We start from the raw sequence: 20,362 nt of genomic DNA, 5'->3' as shown, positions 1-20,362 counted from the left end.
CAACAACAGGTAGAAGGGCAAGGCTCCGATGTCATCCCCGGGCGGCTTACGCCGTCGACGAATTCCGGAGTCCAGCCCTCGAAGTTGAACGTCTTCATCGATGGCACCGTCAGGACCGAAGGGGAGGGTAAGGGCACCGCTATCGACAGGACTTCGGGATGGAGGGAAGCGCGACTATTCTATCCGAGGCAGGAGTCGCGATGTGGGAGAAATCGAAGAATATCTTATTTACCAAAAATAAGTTAGGGAGAAATCTGACCACAGGTAGTCAACCGAACAGCCAGATCGGCTTTCGGACAAGCAGGCAGGCACACATTGACAGGGACCACAACCGCCGCCCACTTGGTTTCTGCCCTTCCCGAATTGCCTGTGACCCTCTCCCACTCAGCTTTCGGTACTGAGGGGAGCAGAGAACCAAACCGCGAATCAGACCGAGCTGCCCAAACTAGAGGAAGGAGCTTGTCACTTTGTTCGTTGACACTAAAGTCTCGTGCTTATTAGTTCGCCCGTGTGCCGTGCAGGTGGTGCAGTGATCTTTCAAATTTCGCTCGCAAGCAGGCGGCGGGGTGAACATGAGTTGACTGATCCGAACAGAATTTGAGTGTTATCCGATTGGATACGTTTATTTTGCTGTGGCAATGATTCCGGTTTGGTTAGCACCGCGATTATTTTTCTTCGTCTTGATTACCCACGTCCGAGCCGCTAAAGGTAAATCAATATTGGGTTTTCCAGCCTGCAACGTGATTCCTACAGCTGCAAGCGACACCTACTGACACCTAGTAATTGACAATCATACTTATCCAATGAACGGGACGATTAATGGACGGTCATATCGTCATATCGCTTTCCGATTACCACTCCAATGGGGTCGCTTATGTCGCCACAAGGAGTCGAAGCGACGGTTTTTCCGGCGCGCGACGTTGGGAATATCGGTTGAGAGCAACCGTTTGTGATAATTCTATCGAACCATTCCTCGATCGCATCTGGCATCCCCGCGTGCCGCAAGCTCCACTATGGTGGTGTTCGGAGGAGCTGCTCTCCGAGAAAAAGCGGAGGAATTTCCTCGCTCAATCTCAACGAGTTACCCCCCATGAATGGAAAAAGTATCTATGGCCCGAACGCCGGAAAATAATTTCGTGATCGATGGATCTGGACACGGTAAGGATCCGAATGGTCTTGCCGACGGACCTCGACGTGAATCGGCGTCGTTCGCTTGTGATCGATTACGAGCGCAATACCAACGTTAATCAAACCCAGTAAATCGTCGAACAGTCGGAAAGGAACACTGTGGAAGATATTCACATACATATGTTCGAAGATTCCGAGCTGAACGGCGATCTCGACCGCTGGTATCTTCTATGAAAGCTTCACGATGTTTGCCCGAAACATATCTTCCCTTATCGTCCAAACTCTCTGAGAGAGACCACTATTCGGTAACATAAACCGATGTCTCTCGCGGCAGGAGGAGACGGGAAATATGTGAGCAAACGGAGGACCAGATCTCGGAAGCGAACCTGACTCATGATTTATTGGCACGAGAGAAAAAATAACATGGAAAACGAAACAATCCTCATGAGACGCTCTGAGTGAACAACCCGAGAGTCACATTCTCATTTTGAGGCAGAGGTGGAAAAAACTCTCAAGCATGGAAAAAATAGTTCTAGTACAGTCTGGCCGAACGCAGGCTGCCCGAACGCTGATTGACTCTCACAGCACAAAACAAAGAGTCATTCCTCCGGAAGAAATCTTGCAGAGAGTAGCAGACGGTTTTTTATCCGAAGCTCTTCGCGAGACCCGTCACAAAAATTTATCTAAAAACAATGCTGCGTCGGTCATGATAGCAGAGATGTCACCGCTTAGGCGATGGCTTGCCGTACAAAGCTAACTCAGACCACCAGGTCTCCTCACCAGTACGGGGCTCCGAGGTCCTTCGACATTGAAGCTGCACGAGCCGTCGACCTTCATACGTCGGTCGGTGGCGTTCTCCTTTTCGCGTCGCATAAACCAAAAAACTTGATCACTCAGATTAGGTCCTCCTTGGGTCGAGCACCGACCTTCACGTCGCTATCGAATATTATAACATCATTAGTCCAACGACATCGGAATGAGAAAAAAAAACAAGCCAGATGTCTTGGCCTGTCGCGCGAACAGAATCTATTGGGTGGAGACCAGGAGCCATGTTTTCGGCTCGTTCTCGTCGTCGATCCGTTCCTGTTCCTTGAGCCCGCTCTTGTCGACGAGAGATGGGCAGAGGAGGCGGGCGGGAATTTTCAAGCGCGAGCGAATCCTGTGTACAGACACGGCATTGATTAAATATTTCGGCTTCTTGCTCGTTAGAGACTGTCTCAGCCGCTTGCCATCCCTGGCTAACTGGTTTGCCAACGGAACGATGGCTGATGTCTGACGGAGGGAGGACGTTGAGGGCACGTCGCGTCGTGGCTTATGCGTCTCCTCGTTTTGCTTCTTTGTGAGCAGCCGTAATGGGTTGGTCCCAGCTGCAAACAACATCTCGTACTCTAACTCTCGCATACGCAAAGTCACACGCCGTTCCCTTTTCCCCTGTCCAGTCGCGCACCCACACGAGGCAAAAGAAGACCCGGAAACATCAGGAAAGCTTGTCGTCCTCGAAGTCAATGAGGGTCCTTCGCCCCACATTAGCGTTCGGAGGTTTGTGAGCAATGTTTGTCCTCCGTTCGTATACACGAGTTCGCGCGTCAGCTGATGCCTCCGGACGTATTTGGACGTGCCTTGTAGGTTGCAGGGAGACTGACCCGCCTCGTCAGTCGGTCGTCATTGACTTTGACGCGCCCGGTGGTCACGTTGGAACTTTTCAACGTCAAAGCGCACGAAATTACTCATGTGTCAGAAACTCCGATTCTTAGGTGTCACTGTTCCCCTGTAATTACCCGCCCGCCCGCAGAACCGTCAGCTCGCACCGACCCTCGCCATTGTTCATCGGTGCCATGTTGTCCTTTTCCGATGCATACTGCCGACTCGGTAGGATGGGAGGCGTTCCTTCTCAATACGCCTCGCGAAGGTGTTGGTCTGGTCGGTATTGGCGCTCCTAATAGCTTGATTATTCGCCGAAAGTTGAGTGCGGCATTGGCACCGCTGAGCCCCTCAATTATGGGGTTCGTTTCGCGTATTTGGCAACCTCTCGCCCTCTGCCTGTTTCGTTCCTATTCACGAAACCTGAATTGCTGCTTTCCGCGCGATCGATAGCCTTCCGGAGCCGCAGGGACGTTTCTTCCCGGTACAGACCGGCGGAGGTGGTTGAGAAATTGGAGTAGCTACCGTGCAGTCTCGACGATTCAGTCAACCGGTGTGACAGGCAGTCGACGGTTCACTCACAATCAGACCGGTATTACGCAACGACGGGAAGGGCGAGAAATTCAGTCCGGGAGGTGGATTTCCTGAATTCGGATGAACACGAATCGGATCCGAGTCGGATTCCGAGAAGATCAGCCGCGGCTGCATTGCACGCTCGCTGATGCACCAGCGAGAAAATTAATTTATTGTAAATCCTCTTTAGTCTGACGATTTTTCTAACAGGGAGCCGCCGGGAACGGAAACGTTCCGCAGGCGGGATGGATTCAGCCCCAGCCCATTCTTCCGAAAGGACCGTCCTTTCTACTCGGAAATTTTATTCGGAATTCCGACCGTTTCCACGGATAGCTCCGATGAATGGATCTAACCGAAAGCTGCATAGACACACCTCAGCCGAATTCGACGCAGTTTTGGATGGTGTGCCTCCGAGACTCGGAGTGGAGGAAGTCCACGGAGCGGTTGGAAAAACATAGGCCGTGGCCCGCGGGTCATAGAAACCTTTAATCCGCTCACTATCAACTCGCATGCCGAATTCTCCCATTTCACAAATCCCCGCATCCTTCTCCGATGTTCATGGTCGTAATTGCCGGATTCTGGGCCGCGATCCACACGACCGGACTGTTTTCACGCTGAATCAGACGTTCATCCGAATATTAGGTGTTTCATTCCTCCATAAATCATTGATAGGATATCCGATCGTAGGATACCCGAATATTTTATAAACTCGATGCCGGATCAATGCGGAGCAGATTGTGGAATGTAAACCAGGCCGGTGCCGCGTGTGTGTCGAGCTAAGAAAACGTTTGTCGAGACGAAACTGAAACCGCAGAATCCAGAAGTTCTGTCCCTCTGTCCGGTGGTCTCTGAGCCTCCATCTTCGCCCGTCCATATGTCGTCAGGTGGCGGAACACAGGAAAGATGCGCCCGGTCGCGTGGCTAAGCTGTTGGAGCGGCCGTAACCGGCAGCTGGCGTTCGAGTCCTACGGCTCGGATCAGAGCAGAAGCCTGACCTTGGAAAACCTTGAAAAATCTCCGTGCTTGAGCAAGTTTCACGCTCCACAACGTGCTCGTGCCGTCGTCTCCCAACTGTGGACCTCGCTGAGGGCGTTTAATTGAATTCAGAATTCCAACAGACTTCGTATCCATTCGCCGCCTGGGGTTCGGAAGTATATATGTATAATTGGCTTTTTCTCGGCGGAGCCGTAAACTCGTTTTCTCGTCCCTCAGATTCTATCTGCATTCTCGATCCGTGTCTCAGTCAATGAGTCACCAGAGATCTTTCAATCGGGGCTACTCAAACAGAAAGCCCGTCTCGACATCTTCAAAGGTCGGCCCATGAGCTGTTCGGAGGGTACCCGAGGTCATCAGCTAGCCACGGATGGGAAAAAAGCGATTCAACTCTGACGCAATTCCAGTCGTGGCGCTTGTTGGTTTCCGCAGTGAGGTCGGAGACGGAATTACGTTCGGAAGCCTCTCGGATGCTTCTCCGGCATGGTACGCTCCCATGCAAGCAAGCTCCTCATTGAAGCCTCCTCCGGGATTAGCTTCCGTCTTGCTGCTCGGAACTTCCCGTTTGCCTCAACGTTCTTCGAGACCTTTGCGCCGACTCCGCATCGGATATCGAGGCAGTCTCCAATAAAACCAAGCTTTCTCGGATAGGGCCAGAGGTTTTCGAGATCCTTCCCGCGTCGTCGGCAGCTCATTAGACTCCTCCTTTGGCTTAGGCGTGATTAACATCTTCTCGATAGCAGATCGGAAGTGTTGATGCCCAGGTCAGCTTATTTGCGCGGAGCTAAGCGAGACCGGAGTCATCAGCATTTAATTTGGGTACGAGGAAAGCAAACTTGTCCGGTCTCGCAGCGATCGATGAAAGACCAGCGAGAAATATCCCGTTCTCCCAGAGCAGTTTTTCTGAAACCGAACGGCTAAATTGCGATCCGGTCCAAAAGAGACGAGCCTCGGCAAGTCGTCTCGCGAGTCAACCACGGTATCTCGCTACTACAGATCCGTCATTTTGGCATCAAAGCCTTTAGGCGTAATCGACGCCAAGCGAGAAGAACCTAATGGCGGCCGGTCGGGCGGCGCGGTGTTGGCGGCAACGACCTGCCAAAGCAGGAAAGTCTACGGTTGCCGCATTAAAATACATGGAGTTATTGTTGCTTGGCGCTTTGTTGCCTAAATGCCTTCGAAATCCGGTGCCTCATCGCCTCCTCGTATACTAGTGGGAGTTTGTCTCACAAGTCAGTCGGATGAAGACTTCGAGGTGCCGGTCGCTCGTTCGACCGCTCCATCGTCCGCGCGGATTCACGGACGGGCCGGCCGCGACCACTTGCTCGCCTGTGGGTCTTCAATCTTCATCCGTACTTGACGTATCGACTGCTCGTTCGACCGATCGTCCTTCGCTCCGTTTGAACCGATGCTGCCAAAAATCTGAGCGATGCTTCGTTCTTCTCGCTTTTCTAAGTGCAATTTGCCCAAATGTGAAAGTGAAGCCGTGCATCATCATCATCGATGCCGTTATGATCTCTCCTGCTGCCTTCGTTTCGCGGATTACTTCGAATTAATCTTCGCAGCTGTATACTCGATTTATAACATCTTCCTTACCTGTGCGCGAACAAAATTATTGCTCCTGCGGTGGGCTTCGGGCTCGAGATTCGGGCAGTTTCAAGCCGCTGGTTCCGATCGAGAATTCAGTGCTTCCCGGATCTGATCCGATCCGACCTCGGCATGCGCTGGAGAGAAGAAGTTCGTTCGAGAATAAGATCCGCGACCCTTTTAAACGAATTTCCAACATTCCGCGAATGCTTACCCGACCAGATAGCACGGAGAGAGATCGCGGAATGGTGGAAAATATAGAGAAACCAAAGGAATAAGTCACTGTTCTCTCAGTCAAAGAAAACCAAGAAGTCAGTCAGTCAAGCAACCCACCAGCCGACCAGTCATCCGCCACACTGACAACACGGAGTTAGGTCGATGCTTGATTCCATTTGGGTTTTGGCATCCGAAAGGAGAAAACTCGCGCAACGGAGAGAAAAGAGGTGGAATAGGGGGAGAGATTCAAACAAGTTGGTTTGCCGATCTGACAGCAGCAGCGCTGTTCTGAGAAACAATTGTTCTGCTGCCATATGTCGCTATTTAAGAATAGCGACGTCGGTCGGTCCGTTCGTCAGTTTTCGTAGTCGGCGGTGGCGCATTCGTTGATGGCACTTTTGAGGTTTAAGGCTTTTGACAGGAGCCGTCTCTTGTGCTGCTTTCTCTTCGATGGGCTCGAGCGGCTCCGCCAATCGAGTAGATGTTACAGTTTCTCACATCGCAGCGGCCAGGCAACCGATGCTCTGCCCACTGAAATACGCATGAGAAAGTAGGCAGGACCGAGGGCTGGAGCATGGAGACGAACACGTGTACATCGAATTCGGGAAAAATGGCCCGGGCAAGAAACAAACAGTCGCCATTCCTGAAGATCGAGTCTCGAATATTGTGTCCTTGATGAGGCTCGGACCGCTGGAAGCCCCGGGAATGGCATGGGCTCACTCTCCGGCATTCCCTGGCTGTTGATTCCGGGAGTCATCTAGCCCGTTGCATCCGAGAGGTTCGAGCGAGGAACCTGCAAATGAGCGAATCTCACAGAGCGGCAGCAAGTCAGTACGTTCAGCGTGACGGGAATCACGATGACCTTGGTCGATGATGGAATGACATTCTATGAGGAATAGCGACTCGAACCGACTAGCTCGTCGCACGATGGACGATCCAGCGCGTCCATCCGAGGTGATAAACACAAGCCGTGGTGGAGACGACAATGAGCAAGGAAATTCCCCGGTCGCTGTAATGATGACATCTGATATCGGGGAAGAAGAATCTGTCCTTATTCCGATCGGGGATATCGCTTCGGATTTTTTAATGAACGTCTCGCGAAGGCGGGAGCTGACGAAACCCCACAGTGCGAAAGCGGATGAGGGAAGACGACATTCGTCTTTCGCATCCTACGCGAGCGAGAGATCCTCGTTTTGAAGCTCAGTCGGACCTGACACTGAAATTTCACTCGGACACGAGATCTGATCCTGCGGGGGCGCTAACGTTGACGGGCCATGCAAGTTTTCCATGATTGAGTTCATCCTCACGGAGATACTCCGGTTTCTCTTGGAATGGACGTCGAGCAAAACGTTTGTGCAGTCTGATTTTTCAGAGATTTCCTCTGGAATTTCCGCGGTTCTGGATGAGGGGATCAGCGATAGACTAGACTCCGTCCCTATTCGGTGGCAGAACGACACAAGCACCGAAGACTGATCCAGACCACTAGAATGAGAAGTCGTGCCGTTGTCGAATACGCGCGGTCGATCGCGTTCCTCCGAGCACTAACCGAGGCCGCGAGCGTTTACGCAGAGCAAAAGACGAATACCCGGACAGGGATTGATGTCACGAGGCGAGCGCTTATCGCTCGCAGGAAATTTATGGACATTAAGCGGTTTTTCTCCAGATTTTTTCTCGATGACACTCTTGTTCCCCGTGATCCGCCCGTCGACATTTCCCTGTGTCCGCGCCGTCATCTGGATCAGAGATTGTTTCGAGCGAGTAAAGCCGATTCCCTTCTGAAATGAAACAGGATTTTGATGAAGGGCGGATAACCGAAAGGCTGCGTCGACTAGCGCGATGTGATTCTGGAAATAATAATGACTTTCCTGCTTCTATTCCTCTGCTCTTGATTGATAATGCCGCGTTTTGGACTCGGTTTCTGTGCATTGCTTTGCCCATTAAGGCACGGTCCCGACAAAGTCCCCAAGTTTCAATCGTTCTATATCTTGCTAAGCCCACGTGAGCACAACCGTCGGAGGAAATATTCGACCACAAGCTCTTCGGCAAAGTTTTGGCCTTAGCGAGTAGACTTGTAGAATATCTACCCTGTCCGGATCGAGAATACGTTTATAGGAATCCTCGATAAATGCATAGTTGCTTGTAATGTCAGAATTTATTCCCTCGGTATCTTGGTTTTTACGGTCGCTACAAAGCGATACGGCTTCTGAATGATCCGAAACGGAGCCGGAATCGAGGCATCGTTGATTCAAGTCGGATCACAGAAAACTTATGAGCCATGTACGAGTGTGACCCGCCGGCCGATCATTTTTCTCCTGTTGGTGCTCCCTGTGGGTCGTTTAAATCTGGGCTACCGATTTCGCGCGTGGCGCGTCGTCGACACACGAACTCGCAGTGAGGCAGAGATAAGCGAGACATAAATTGACTGAGCACGCTCTCCATTCGGAATAAGAAACCATTCTGAAATATCGATCTTTAGTGGAATTTCTCCCGAATTCTATGATCCTGGCGCAGAAGATTGATAAGTGAGAGCTGAAGAATCAAGTACCGCGCATAGCGCCGGAATCCATTTCGCATATCGCTGCCGCTCGAGCGAAGTTTTCGAAACGGGTGGACGCATCACGGAGAGACGGCAGCGGCGAACACTCCGAAAGAGAACTGTGGACCGGAAGAGGAACAATCTCTGCACATCCCGGTCGCCATCGGTTGAAATTTCAGAGCCGCACAGGCCGCCAGCTACGCCATGAGGGCCTAATGACCAATCTCTGGCGAGCTAACTAGCGCTAACGACTGCCGCTAGGATTATTAAACAAATTCAAAACGGTACTCCGTCTCTCCTCCTGCACCCCCGAGCTTTCCCTAAACCTTCCGCCCGGTCGTATTCTCCCGCCGGGCGCCACGCCTACGACCACCATGAGAATCGTTGTCTGTCCTCGACTTCCGGAATTCCCGAAGAGTTATCTGACTGCGCGGATAGCTTTGAATCTGTGTCGAGCAAGCGTTATTCAATGGATGACGAGTGACAAGTCGTGAGGGGAGTCGGCGCAGACCATCGTTAGTGTAAGCCGGCGAATCCGACAAGTGATAAGCGATTAATTAGGTATCTTCTGCTCTGATAAATGAGGCCTGAAGACCAAGCCTGTAGGAACGATAATAATTGATAGAAATAATAAATATGAGACAGCCATTAATTAGAATGTATCGCTTTTCTCCTTCCAGAGGAGTTAGTCGTCATCGAGCATCCTTCGGACGTCGTAGCGCTTAGGCACGACCCTGCTCAGCTGAGCTGCAACGTGCAAGGTGCGAAGCGCATTAATTGGTTCCACAAAGGCCGAGCTGTCACTTCCAACGGAGGAACCACCGTTTCGCTGGGCACCTTATTCATCCTTTCGGTGCTAACCCATGACACAGGAGTGTATTGGTGCGAAGGAGTGGCTGAGAACGGCAAATCTGTACGCAGCAACAACGCGACGCTCAACATTGCATGTGAGTAGGACGGGCTGTTTACTTGGCTCCTTGCCGTTGTATTTTTTCTTTGCTCGAGACCGTAGAGGTCACAGACACTGCCGTCGTCGGAATCGTGTCAGATTCACGAGATGCGGTGGTCGTCCGGGGGCTCGGCGAGCGTGGCTGCTGTCATTCTTTTCGACTTCCAGTCGCGTCTAGTCGTGTATTTCGATATCCCAAAACTGAAGGAAAATATATTTCATAGCAGCCCTCCAGCCGACAGAGCGACCAGACCAGCCCGAGCGAGCAGTGGTATTGAACCGTTCCCATCTCGTTCCGTGGGTGGTCTTCGACGATTGCCGTTTCCGAGTTCAGCGTATCGACTTACGGTCAATGCGAAATCCCGTTGAAACGTGTACGGGCTCAACACGGAGCTATGCGATTTGTAGCGAATAATTCTTCAGAGCTGCCAAAACAATTTTCGCTTGTGGCCGGAACGCGGCGAGGCACGCGAATGAATGTCAGTGCAAAGGTGTCGAAACTTTCTCGCCCACATTGCCATCCTTACGAATGCTCATATGTGCGTACACGACTCGAAATGGGATCGATAAGGCTCTTTCACGCGGATGTAGGAGGATGGAATTTCTCTTATTCTTGGTCCCGCCTTAACTTGTATGCGAATGAGAAATGGCGACTCCATCGAATCATCAGAAAGTTTTCCGACTTCAATGGGTATCGAGGCTCCGTGATCGACTGAGACCCTTTCAATTCGAAATTTCCAGATTTACGGGAGGAATTCACCGTGAAGCCCAGGTCAACAGAAGCGTCGATCGGAGGTTCGGTCGTTCTCGAATGTACCCCACCGTCAGGTCTTCCCAAACCGGACGTCGAATGGCTGAAGGAAGGCGTGCCCGTAAGTACAATCTGCAGCTTGCATCAAGAGTTCATAGCATGACGAGCCACTTCCGTTGAGTGCATTACATGGCCGCTCTCAGCGCCTCCTTTCCCACTTCATAAGGAGCTTCGGCCATCTCTGCGAATCTTTCCCCTCATCCCTTACGAGCAAATGTATGTTCCCCGCTACCCCTATCGTCGGCTCGTGACGAGTGCTCATGGCAGCCATGGGAACGTTTCTCGTAGGAAAGGTTTCCTTGGTCCCCCATGTCGAACGCGTCCGCCGTGTCGGTTGGTGCTTCGGAAGCACTGGCTCGCTCTGGCACTGCACCAGATCGAGCTCGTTGCTTTTCTTCCTTGTGGTGGAGTTGTTCATCCTCCGTGTTCTCTATGGTCACAACGGAGTCTCACATGCTCGCATTCAGGCTCTTACACTCACTCATTCGGTCAGCCGGCCAGTCAGTCAGTCAGTTGGTCCGTTCGTCTGCCCGTCCGTCTCCGGTCGACATTCGCTCACCCACACGATAATCGATGATGACAGAGCGGAAGCTGTTTTTTGCTAATTGCTCATCATAACAGAAAGAGCGCCACCATTTTGGGCATATTCTTTCTTCGGCTCCCTCTAGAAGTCCCGATGGCGCGCGGCAGATAGCTCTTCATCATGATCAACATCATCGGTAGCGGCATCAACATCCTTTTTCCATATTTCGCTGATCTCCGAGGCTCTGGGCTTTGACCGCAGGCTCGACTGTATTTTCATAGCAGGTTCCTGGCTGCTTAGCGAACGCATTCTATCCGACGACATTTCCATCGCAGATTCGTAGATTTTCGTCCTCCGTAGAGAGAAAGCGGCTGGCTGACTGGCGGGCAGGCAGGCGGTGGAGAAGGCGCATAGGAGACAGAGCGGCCCAACATGCCCGGCCCGTTGACAGCTTGATCCCCGACAAGCGATTCAGTTTGGCTTGATCCGGCTTGCTGGGATTCTCGCTCGGCTCGAAGGCTGGCAGCGAACCTGAGGTAGAAAAAAAGATTTGCGGTGTCGACACTACTGGCGTCGCGCTCGCGACCATTGCTGAGGGTGTTCCCTTCGATTGCGATTGGAATCGACTAGAATCCGCGGACTTCCAGCTCCCTGTCGGAGAGCGTCACTAGTTCGTCCCAGGGTTCATGGAATCCATAGGCTGGGGGAACACTCGGCTATTTTAATGCGCACATGTCGAGCGACCGCGAGAAAAATAATTGACTCGAACTTTCAACCCTCTGCTGCTCGCTCTATCACGGCAGGAAATCTTTATTAAATTACCGAGAAAAAGTAGAACAAGTGGGATAATGAGGAGACTTAGATCCGAGGATAAGTTCGGAAGACCTGCCCTCATTTGAAGACATCTTAATTGACGGAGTATCGAGATAAGATTATATCCGTTGGTTTGGCAGCCTCTTGATAAATGCCTTCGGTATTCGTTCAACTCGACAGAAGACGCCGTGATCGGCGCCGTTGTCGTTCGTTGCTGCTTCCTTCCCTTTTCCCCGCGTTTTTTTTTCTGCGTTGTGTATTTGGTTCGGTGAACGAACACAAGAACCAACCGATAAACGAACCCTCATTTTCCTTCGTATTCTCCCTTCAGCTAATCCATTGTACATTCCAGGTGAACGTCGGCACGGGCCGGAGCCGACTCCGGCTCCAGGGAGACAATCTGCTCATTTCTGAAGTGCGAGCTAACGATCAGGGAGATTATGTGTGTAAGGCGGAGAACATCGTGGGTACTCGAGAAACAGCTCCCGCCAAACTCAAAGTCAAGCTAACGAGTAAGTTTCGTAACTCTTCCAATCACGGGGCTGACTCGAGATTTCTCCTTTTATTATTTTCATTAGCGTTCATCTTATTTTATATCGATCTACGGATTCTCGCCCCTAACGAAGCGCTTCGTCAAACGAGCTCGATATTCGCCAGCCTGATTTAATTTCGAATTTGTCATATCATGGTGGCAGATTAATTCAATATGCGGCCCTTAGAGCCGGGATCCGGTCGGGTCTATCTGATGAGAAATCTTCTGACGTTTGTCGTTGGCTGGATCGCTTGCTCAGCTCGGGAGCTTCCGCTCGTCGGCAACCGCTCGATGGTCGGCCGACGACAGCAATCTCTATCCAATATATCGGCCCACTGTAGCTTGAGGCTGAATTGGATTTCATATAGGGAGAAGGGGAGAGATAAATTCTCATCAGGCATAGTTCAGTGTGTGTTTTGTAGATGAGTTCGGCCTATCGATGAGCAATATCTGCTTTCCGCGCAACCTGCGGCCTCAACGATTATCGCTCCGCGAAATTGATTGTTGAGATCGGATTTCTGTGGCGCCAAGATCCGTGGAAATGAATGAATATTAATCTACGGGCCGCATGTTCCCATCGGTCTTCGTTGGGACCAGCCGGGAGTAGGCCGGAGCGAGCTCCTCGAAAGACTTTGCGCGACGCGAGCCCGGGGCATATCGAATCCGCCAAGCATCCTTTGCTCGAAAATAGTTCCAGAGAGAATTATTGAGAAGAAAAAAGACAGGACATTGAAATAGTGCATGGAATGGCAAGCGAGGGGAAACTCATTGGGTTGAGTACGGTTCCAGGTTCGACGTACGGAAAAAAGAGCAAAATATTTCAGACATGCGAGCAGCAATGCGGAGAAGATATACGATGACGTTGGATGGCGACAGGAGGGAGAGAGCGGGAGAAAACCTTTTCAGACGAACACTGTCGCCCGAGATGCAATTTCCGTAACGGGGTCTGGGTCCACTCGTTGATTTCCGGATGAATGCGTCATGAGGGTACAGGTTCTGTTGCCCTCGCCCCGCCCCCCCGTCGTGTGCCTTGCCCTCCTCCTCCGTTTGCCTTACGCTTGCCGCCGCATCGTTCCTGTCGGGTCGCGCAGATTCTTGCCGAGCGCGAGCTACGACAACAGCTACTACAGTCGAAGCGGCTTGATCAATTACTACCTGAGTGTACAATCTTGTAGCTCGCTGCTCATTGTTTGCACTAGACGACGCTACTTTCTAATACGTGCCACTACGTACGTTGTGTGTGCGTAAAACGTACACACAGCCAGCACGACGGTTTTGGCCGTCGTCGTAGTGGATCGTATCGCGCTGGGGCGGCGGCAAGCATCGGCTGATTTCACTTGAGCATTCCGTAAGCGGCAGCACATACCTTAATGTGATGACGGCTCTTCCGAGAGCACGGGTATTCGCTCCAGCTGGACGGTTGATGCAACGACGTTCGTTGGTCGCTTACTGAGGTCGTCGACGTCGTTACCTTGGCTGACGTCGTTGTCGTCGTCGTCGTCGCTGTCTTGCCCTTCGAGGGATGTCGTCACCCGCATACATAACATCCATATATTCCTTGAGTCGCTTTTGTAGCAGATGGTGTGAGGTTGTGTCGTCATATATTCATTTTCCGAACGTTCCCAACTCCCAGCCCAGATCCCTGAGTTTTCCTCGGTCTCGGTGGCCTGTCAAGCTTCGAACCATCGCCGGCTACGAACTTTGTGTCCAGGTAACGAGAATTTGAAACGAGGAATTTCAACTTTACAGCCCCCACCCCTCCCCCTAGCCCGCTTCCAATCTACGCCCGTCCCGCGTTCCCCACCTATTCAGCAAGTGGTCTACCCGTCAATCAACGCCGCCGGCAGCTAGCCATTTCTGACATGGTAACTTGGAAGCCTCCAGCGACGTTGTCAGGAATTCTGCGAGCCCTCTTCCCGGCGATGATCTTGACGATTCGAGAGGGAAAGATTCAGTCGTATTCGGACCCAGGCAATGAGGGACTTATCATGAGAACCCAAGGCTTCCAACGAAGAATAATTGATTCTCAATCGACGTAGTTTTCGGAGAGCTGACGAGTCGTTAAAACAGGATGACGTTGTCAGAATGAAAACATCGCCACACAGACGTCGTCCCGGTTCACGACGACGGGCGTAGCAGAAGAGAGCTGATCTGAGACTTTGTTAAGACTTCGACGGAGTTATAAATGGTTCTGCTGCTGTTGTTGTTGTTGGACCGACTTCTTGTCTATCCAGAGGTAGCGACGGCATCTCCGAATTTTCCCGGCCGGCGGATCGCATGGTCGAGTCGATCGACCGGCCGCCACTACCGCTCGCTGTCAGCTGTTCTGTAGCTCCGCCGAAACCCAAGGGCCAAAGGTCATTTGTGTTCTGTATAAAATTCTGTCGAATTTTATGCTACGGAACCGCTACTTGAGATTCGCAGCTGCTCATCGGAATTCAATGCGCCACGCCATGGCTTCAGAACAAAAAGAAAATTCTTCGGCGGGTAAGGCACGTCAGAAGGCGCGTGAATTCCTACTCTTGGCGACCACTCACGCATATCCCGGTCGACTTCGAGCCGTATGAATGTTCTATCTCACTCCCAAGTGAGCCTCGTCGAGGAAGGGATGCGTTCGTCGAGGAAAAAAAATCGCTCGCTTGCGACGATGTCAACTCGCATCAATTTTTCAGCATCGAAAAGCTCAGTCCGACAGTCGGCATCTAGCATCCAGTCGGAGAATAGGAATCAAGTCGATATGCTTTTCCATGCCATCCGACCCAGGGCGCTGAACAGGTTGTGGCGTTTTAACGAACGGGACAATACTTTGCTGCTGACAGCAGCTCCTCGTGGGGGGAAATTCGAATCGACAGCAGTCTCAAAGGATTCTGGGAGCCTTTGTTCTGTTTTGTTGTGGATATACAATGTGCTCCCTCCCTCGAACATTTCAATTTTCGGTACCAACGAGTAGCCTTGCAAATCGTAGCTCCGACTAGGAAATGAGGGCAGAAGGCTCGGGAGATCCGACGCTGACCGCCCCTCTCCCGAACAGAGCGCAAAAACTCAATTAGAAGCCAATAGTGGGTAACGAACAGTCTTCAATGATCAATTACTATCCGCGAAGAAACAAGTTTTCCCGCCGCGGCGCGCCGTATCGGGAGAGTGCAGATTTCAGAAACAAAGACATCCGTCCCAGCCATATTGGGTCACGATTCGTATTTTCATCCGCACGCTCAGACCGTCCTCCGGGACGATTTCTTGAAAAACTCGTTCCGATGAGCTGGACGACGCGGATCCGTTGACTTCCTCCGCCAGCACCGTCCACATGATGATTATTATTGGGGCTGCGAGCCACGAATTCGCTCCCGTGCGTGGAGAAAGCCATCGAACTCAAGGACGAAGGCTCCGCATGCTCGAGTTGTTTGCCCAGACCGAGAACACTCCGTACGCAGCGATCGAGACTCGGACCGATACCGAGCGATTGTGCAAGAAGAGCTTTCCTTCCTATTCCGAGGAGTCCATGCGCGTCTTTGTTCGATTGGATCGCCGTCGCCGCGCCGCCTAACCAGTCAGGGGCCAAAGTGAGTGGTTGGCTCGTCGGTGTGGTGAAAGCAGATCACGCCAAAGCCATGGAGACACGTTGCATTGACGGATGGCTACATCGATCTCCGAACGCTGAGCCCCGCGATCAATCAGTCATACAATCAGAGAAGCGATGACAGCTGTGACTAGCGGTGATGGCAGCACCGCACTGCCGGCGCGGCGGTGGCAACTATAACACAGGGAACAAACAAAACCAACAGCGAGCCCAATACACGTTTCATGCAATATGCTCATTCGGTCGCCGTTTCGGGCTGGGATAGCTCGCCGGGCTGAACAAAAGCACCGCCGATCATTACACGTGATGTCTGCGTTATCGTCAGGTGTACATACGTCAGGCTAGAGGAGGGGGGGGGGCATCCGATATCGTACTTGCATTACCGTCTCCTCGTCCTGAGCTGATCCTCCTGATGAGGAACGTGATATGCGATGCTCACAAGATTCGGGGCGGAGGGGGAACGGGTTATGCGAGATCCTGCTGGAGAGCTCGGGATCCGAATCGATGTGTACGGTGTTCGATTCTCTGGTGCAACCGCGCGAGGAACTCATCTGCTCTTCATTGAGGACGCCCCGGGCTCCATGCGCCGAGACGCTTAGGGCTTCATGCGAGTCGAGTTGCGCGGTCTCGTTGAGAATAAGTGTCCATGATCGAAGTCTCTTGGAAGGTCTCCAGCAGGACGTCGACTTCCGATATATCATACAAGAGGAGGGAAAATTATATGTAATCGTTGCCGAGCTTTTGTTCAGAACCCACGGGACGGACCGGGTTTGAAGAATTCCCGCAGCGAGAAGCGGCATCCTCCGATCCCATTTCGGGATTCGATGCGTTCCCATTCCGAGTCAGCGATTTCGATCCGGAATTCCCTTAGGAGACATTGAACGTAGTCTGTGTAGCCAGGGGAGGAGTCTCCGAAAAACGAGGTTGAGGTTTTTCGAGATTCCAGTAGCTAGGCGCGACGGAAATTTGAATGCTCTGCCGTTTCACAGGCTCAATGAACCTCGATGATATCGTCCCCCCAATTTAAATGCAGGCCTTTGGGGGCGTTAGCGAAATCCATGAGACGTTAGTAAGAGGAAAGAATCATTTTCACAATTATTTTCTTCTCGCTCCACCTCAAAAGTGGAAAGTTGTGCTCATATCATATCCCTGATCCCGGTGATGGTGTCGCCTTGGCAAACACTCGGGAGCTCCGGACGGGCTCTTCGACGGCACGATCTCGATACCTGACGTCATAATTTGCGGGATGGCATCGAGGTCGGGATTCTGGAGCCAGAACATTTCTAGCAAAAGTCGTAATGTCACCTTGCCGACGTCATCGCTGATGTCGCCCTTGTTGTTCCACTGCCTCAAGAATGCGGCGTGTTGTGGGTGCTCGATCCATTCACGAACGTGAGTGTTATTTTTACCTTGCTCGTTCCGTGTACAACAAGCGACTGTTGTCCGCCCGTGCGTCCAAGCAGCTCGTCCGCCCGTTCGTTGGTTCGACATTAATTTTCTGTCTTCTGTGATGCACAAAGCGAGTTATCCGGCGCATGCAACAACAGACTCCGTTGTGAGATATCCGCCAACAGATGCGCGATTTGGCCGGTCGGCCGCCGCGATCGCTACATCGGTTTAGGTTGATCGCGCGCTTTTGGTTCGCTTTCAAATGAACAATCATCCGCGCGGTCATAGCTCCAAACATCGCTGCGAACGAGGCAGACCAACCAACGAGCAGAGTCGCAGCTCCGGCGAAATCGCTGCCGGAGCGAGCGAGTTTCCTTCCGAGCGTATACACCTCTTCCATCGGAGACGGCGACGACGGTGGCGGCATTACGATTCCTGCGATTGTTAATAAGAGTGTTGTTGTTGTTTCCGCGAACAGCAGAGACTCCCGGGAAGCAGCAGCCATAATTAGTAGCAAAACGAGTATATTGCATGTTTTCCCGCACACTCCAGCGCGCCCTCGACTTTCTTCTGCTCGCTTTTGAGGCGAACATTCGGTGCGGCCGCCTCGCGATGATTCGATTCAGCGGCTTGACTCGTTCTTAACGAGTCGGGACTAGAGTAAATTGCGAGCTCAATTTGTGAGCTCGCTCGTGTGTTTGTTCAATTGTGGCTAATTGTGATGGGATTTTCATTCTTTCAGGTAAGCCCCACATCGTCACTCCACCCAAGGACGAAACCGTACTCGCTAAAGAACACGCGAGCGTTCGATTCGTCTGCACGGCCGGTGGAGATCCATCACCCAGAGTACGTTGGCGGCACGGCACTCGAGAGCTGAACGGCGACGACCGCTTGATCCTCGCGTTAGAAGAGTCTAGAGGGTCCACAACGTCGACTCTGGAAATAAGCGACGTGAACCCGGACGACCACGGAAACTATACGTGCGAGGCCGAGAACGCTGCCGGCAGAGCCACGTCAACGTCCCGGCTAACTGTACACTGTAAGTGGCGATCGGTCATTGATAAAATCAGGGAGAATCGACGGCCGCCGAGAGCGGCCTCCGGATTCGGGATCGCTTCTGAAACTCACCGAATCCTCACCATAGATCGACCGCAATTCGCTGTGATTCCGTCGAGTCAACACGTCTCGATGGGAGCGTCCGTGGCTCTACGCTGCGCAGCATCGGGCAATCCGAGACCGGACGTTTATTGGAGCAGAGACTCCCAGCCGGGCAAACTGCTCTTCCCAAACAACACGTATGGACGGCTTTCGGTCGATGCGTTCGGCACGTTGCTGATTCCCCGACTCGGACTCGAAGACTCGGGGGTGTACATCTGCACCGCTCTTTCAGCCATTGGTAAGTTGATTTTTATTTTTTTTCCAGCAGTAGGCCTTCCCTGAGTGCACTCAGCCAGACTCGTGCCGCGGAAAATGGAAACGAGATTCCAGTGATGTCAACAAGCCCCAGGCGCGAATCCTAAATTTTCTCCTCTTGCTCGATTCGTGTAGATACAATCACAGCCACTGCCCGTGTGGAAGTTTCTCGTGGAGGCGCCGAGCATCGGAGCGACCGTCATCTGCTGCTTGATCTCGTAGAGTCGCCGTGGCTACTGCTGTTAGTTTCGGCGATCTTGTGTCTCATTCTGATTTGTGTGGCAGTCACAATCTTGCTGGTCCTACGGAAAATGCGGAACAAAACTTCTGCCGTCACGGAGGTGCCCGTCGCAAAGGGCGGAGACATAAAGTAAGTACGCGCTCGGGAAGCTCGCGAACTAGGGCGATTTTAGTACCATTACGAGGAGCGTCACGTAACTCCAGTTTCCCCTATAACTTACGGACGAATTGGCGCCGTTCGCAGTTTCTTCGCTGCTCTGGCCCATCCTACCACTACGGAGTACTACTATCCGCCTGGACGTGAGAAAATGGTCCTTTACGAAAATAAACTCAATATCATGGATTGTAATTACCCCATGTGAGTAATAAGAGTCGCCCACTGTCGGCCTTGTCAGCTGAGGTTCGTCGAGACAAAGAGACTTCCTAAGTGACACGTCATTTCACGCATACATTTAGGGAATGCGCGCCTCTCAGCGAGCCTCAGCGACCGTGTGCCAATAAGCCAGAGGTTTCCATGCCGGGTCCGTATGCGTCAACGACCCTCGTCGTCGGTCTGCCGCGAAACGAAACCGGAACCGGAGTCCATCGAAGGGCTTTTCCAGTGAACGGAGGCGCTCAGGGAGCCCACGAGCTGGAGAATCTTCTCCAAGGAGGCTACTCGAACAGCGGAACGAGTTCGAGCGAGACGTCCAGCTTCGGTCAGAGGAGCGGGGTTCGTACCGTAATTCCTTCCCCTTTCTTTTGTTTTTGTCTTTCTCGTTGTTCCCTTCTCCCTGCTCGCACTTTCTGTTCTCAAAACAGGAAGTAACGCCGATATAGTGAGCGCGAAGGTGGAAGCGCGGCAGTGTCAGGATGGATGTTCCTTATTTACTTGTCAGTGATGGCCGCTTGCGAGCCCGTCGAGGAGCCTCGCTTCGACTGGCTCTGACCGAGACGAAACGAAGCCCCAATAAATTCTATCTACGAATTCCGCAGCGCTCGAGTCGGAGCAGTTCACGTCCTACGAGAGTGCGAGTTCAGGAGACCACGAGCTGTGAGGACAACACGGAACCCATATACAGTTTAGTTCCGGAGGACGTGGACGACGAAAGTGAGGTCTCTCAACTCAACAACTACCGAAGACGAGCGCCACCCCCGTCGGCGTCGCTGCCCCAAACCCCGCAGTTGAAATTCTCAAGGAAAGAGATGCCGAGTACGGATTACTTGGTCTCGAGACAAATCCAACTGTGAGCATTCTTTCTAGAGGCAGGTCGCAGAAGTCTTTCTCTCTGAAACATTTCGTTTTGAAGTTGAGTTTATCTCAGAGAAGCATCGTCAACGTTGCAGACCAGCTTGTTGATTCGACAGAGACTATCGATGTCGACACTGACCGTGCGAACAAAAATACGTTGCCTGTGATACAGAAAGAAGAGAATGAAATGAATGTTAGGTAGTCAACGCA

At 52.1% G+C, this 20,362-nt stretch overlaps 1 protein-coding gene across 1 annotated transcript; it reads left to right on the top strand.

Moving 5' to 3' along the window:
* Window positions 1-445: 445 nt before the first annotated feature.
* LOC100903521 (protein sax-3) lies at window positions 446-20,151 on the top strand. Its single transcript, XM_029112282.1, has 10 exons — window positions 446-708; window positions 9,355-9,621; window positions 10,365-10,495; window positions 12,123-12,282; window positions 18,011-18,307; window positions 18,413-18,664; window positions 18,817-19,051; window positions 19,166-19,279; window positions 19,378-19,633; window positions 19,897-20,151. The coding sequence occupies exons 1-10, from the start codon at window positions 639-641 to the stop codon at window positions 20,149-20,151; spliced, it is 2,037 nt and encodes a 678-aa protein (XP_028968115.1). The 5' UTR covers window positions 446-638.
* The last annotated feature ends 211 nt before the right edge of the window (window positions 20,152-20,362 follow it).

Source organism: Galendromus occidentalis, unplaced genomic scaffold, assembly GCF_000255335.2.
Source record: "Galendromus occidentalis unplaced genomic scaffold, Mocc_1.1 scf7180000077488, whole genome shotgun sequence".
NCBI classification, from domain to species: Eukaryota; Metazoa; Arthropoda; class Arachnida; order Mesostigmata; family Phytoseiidae; genus Galendromus; species Galendromus occidentalis.
This window is presented reverse-complemented; position numbering and strand designations above follow the sequence as displayed.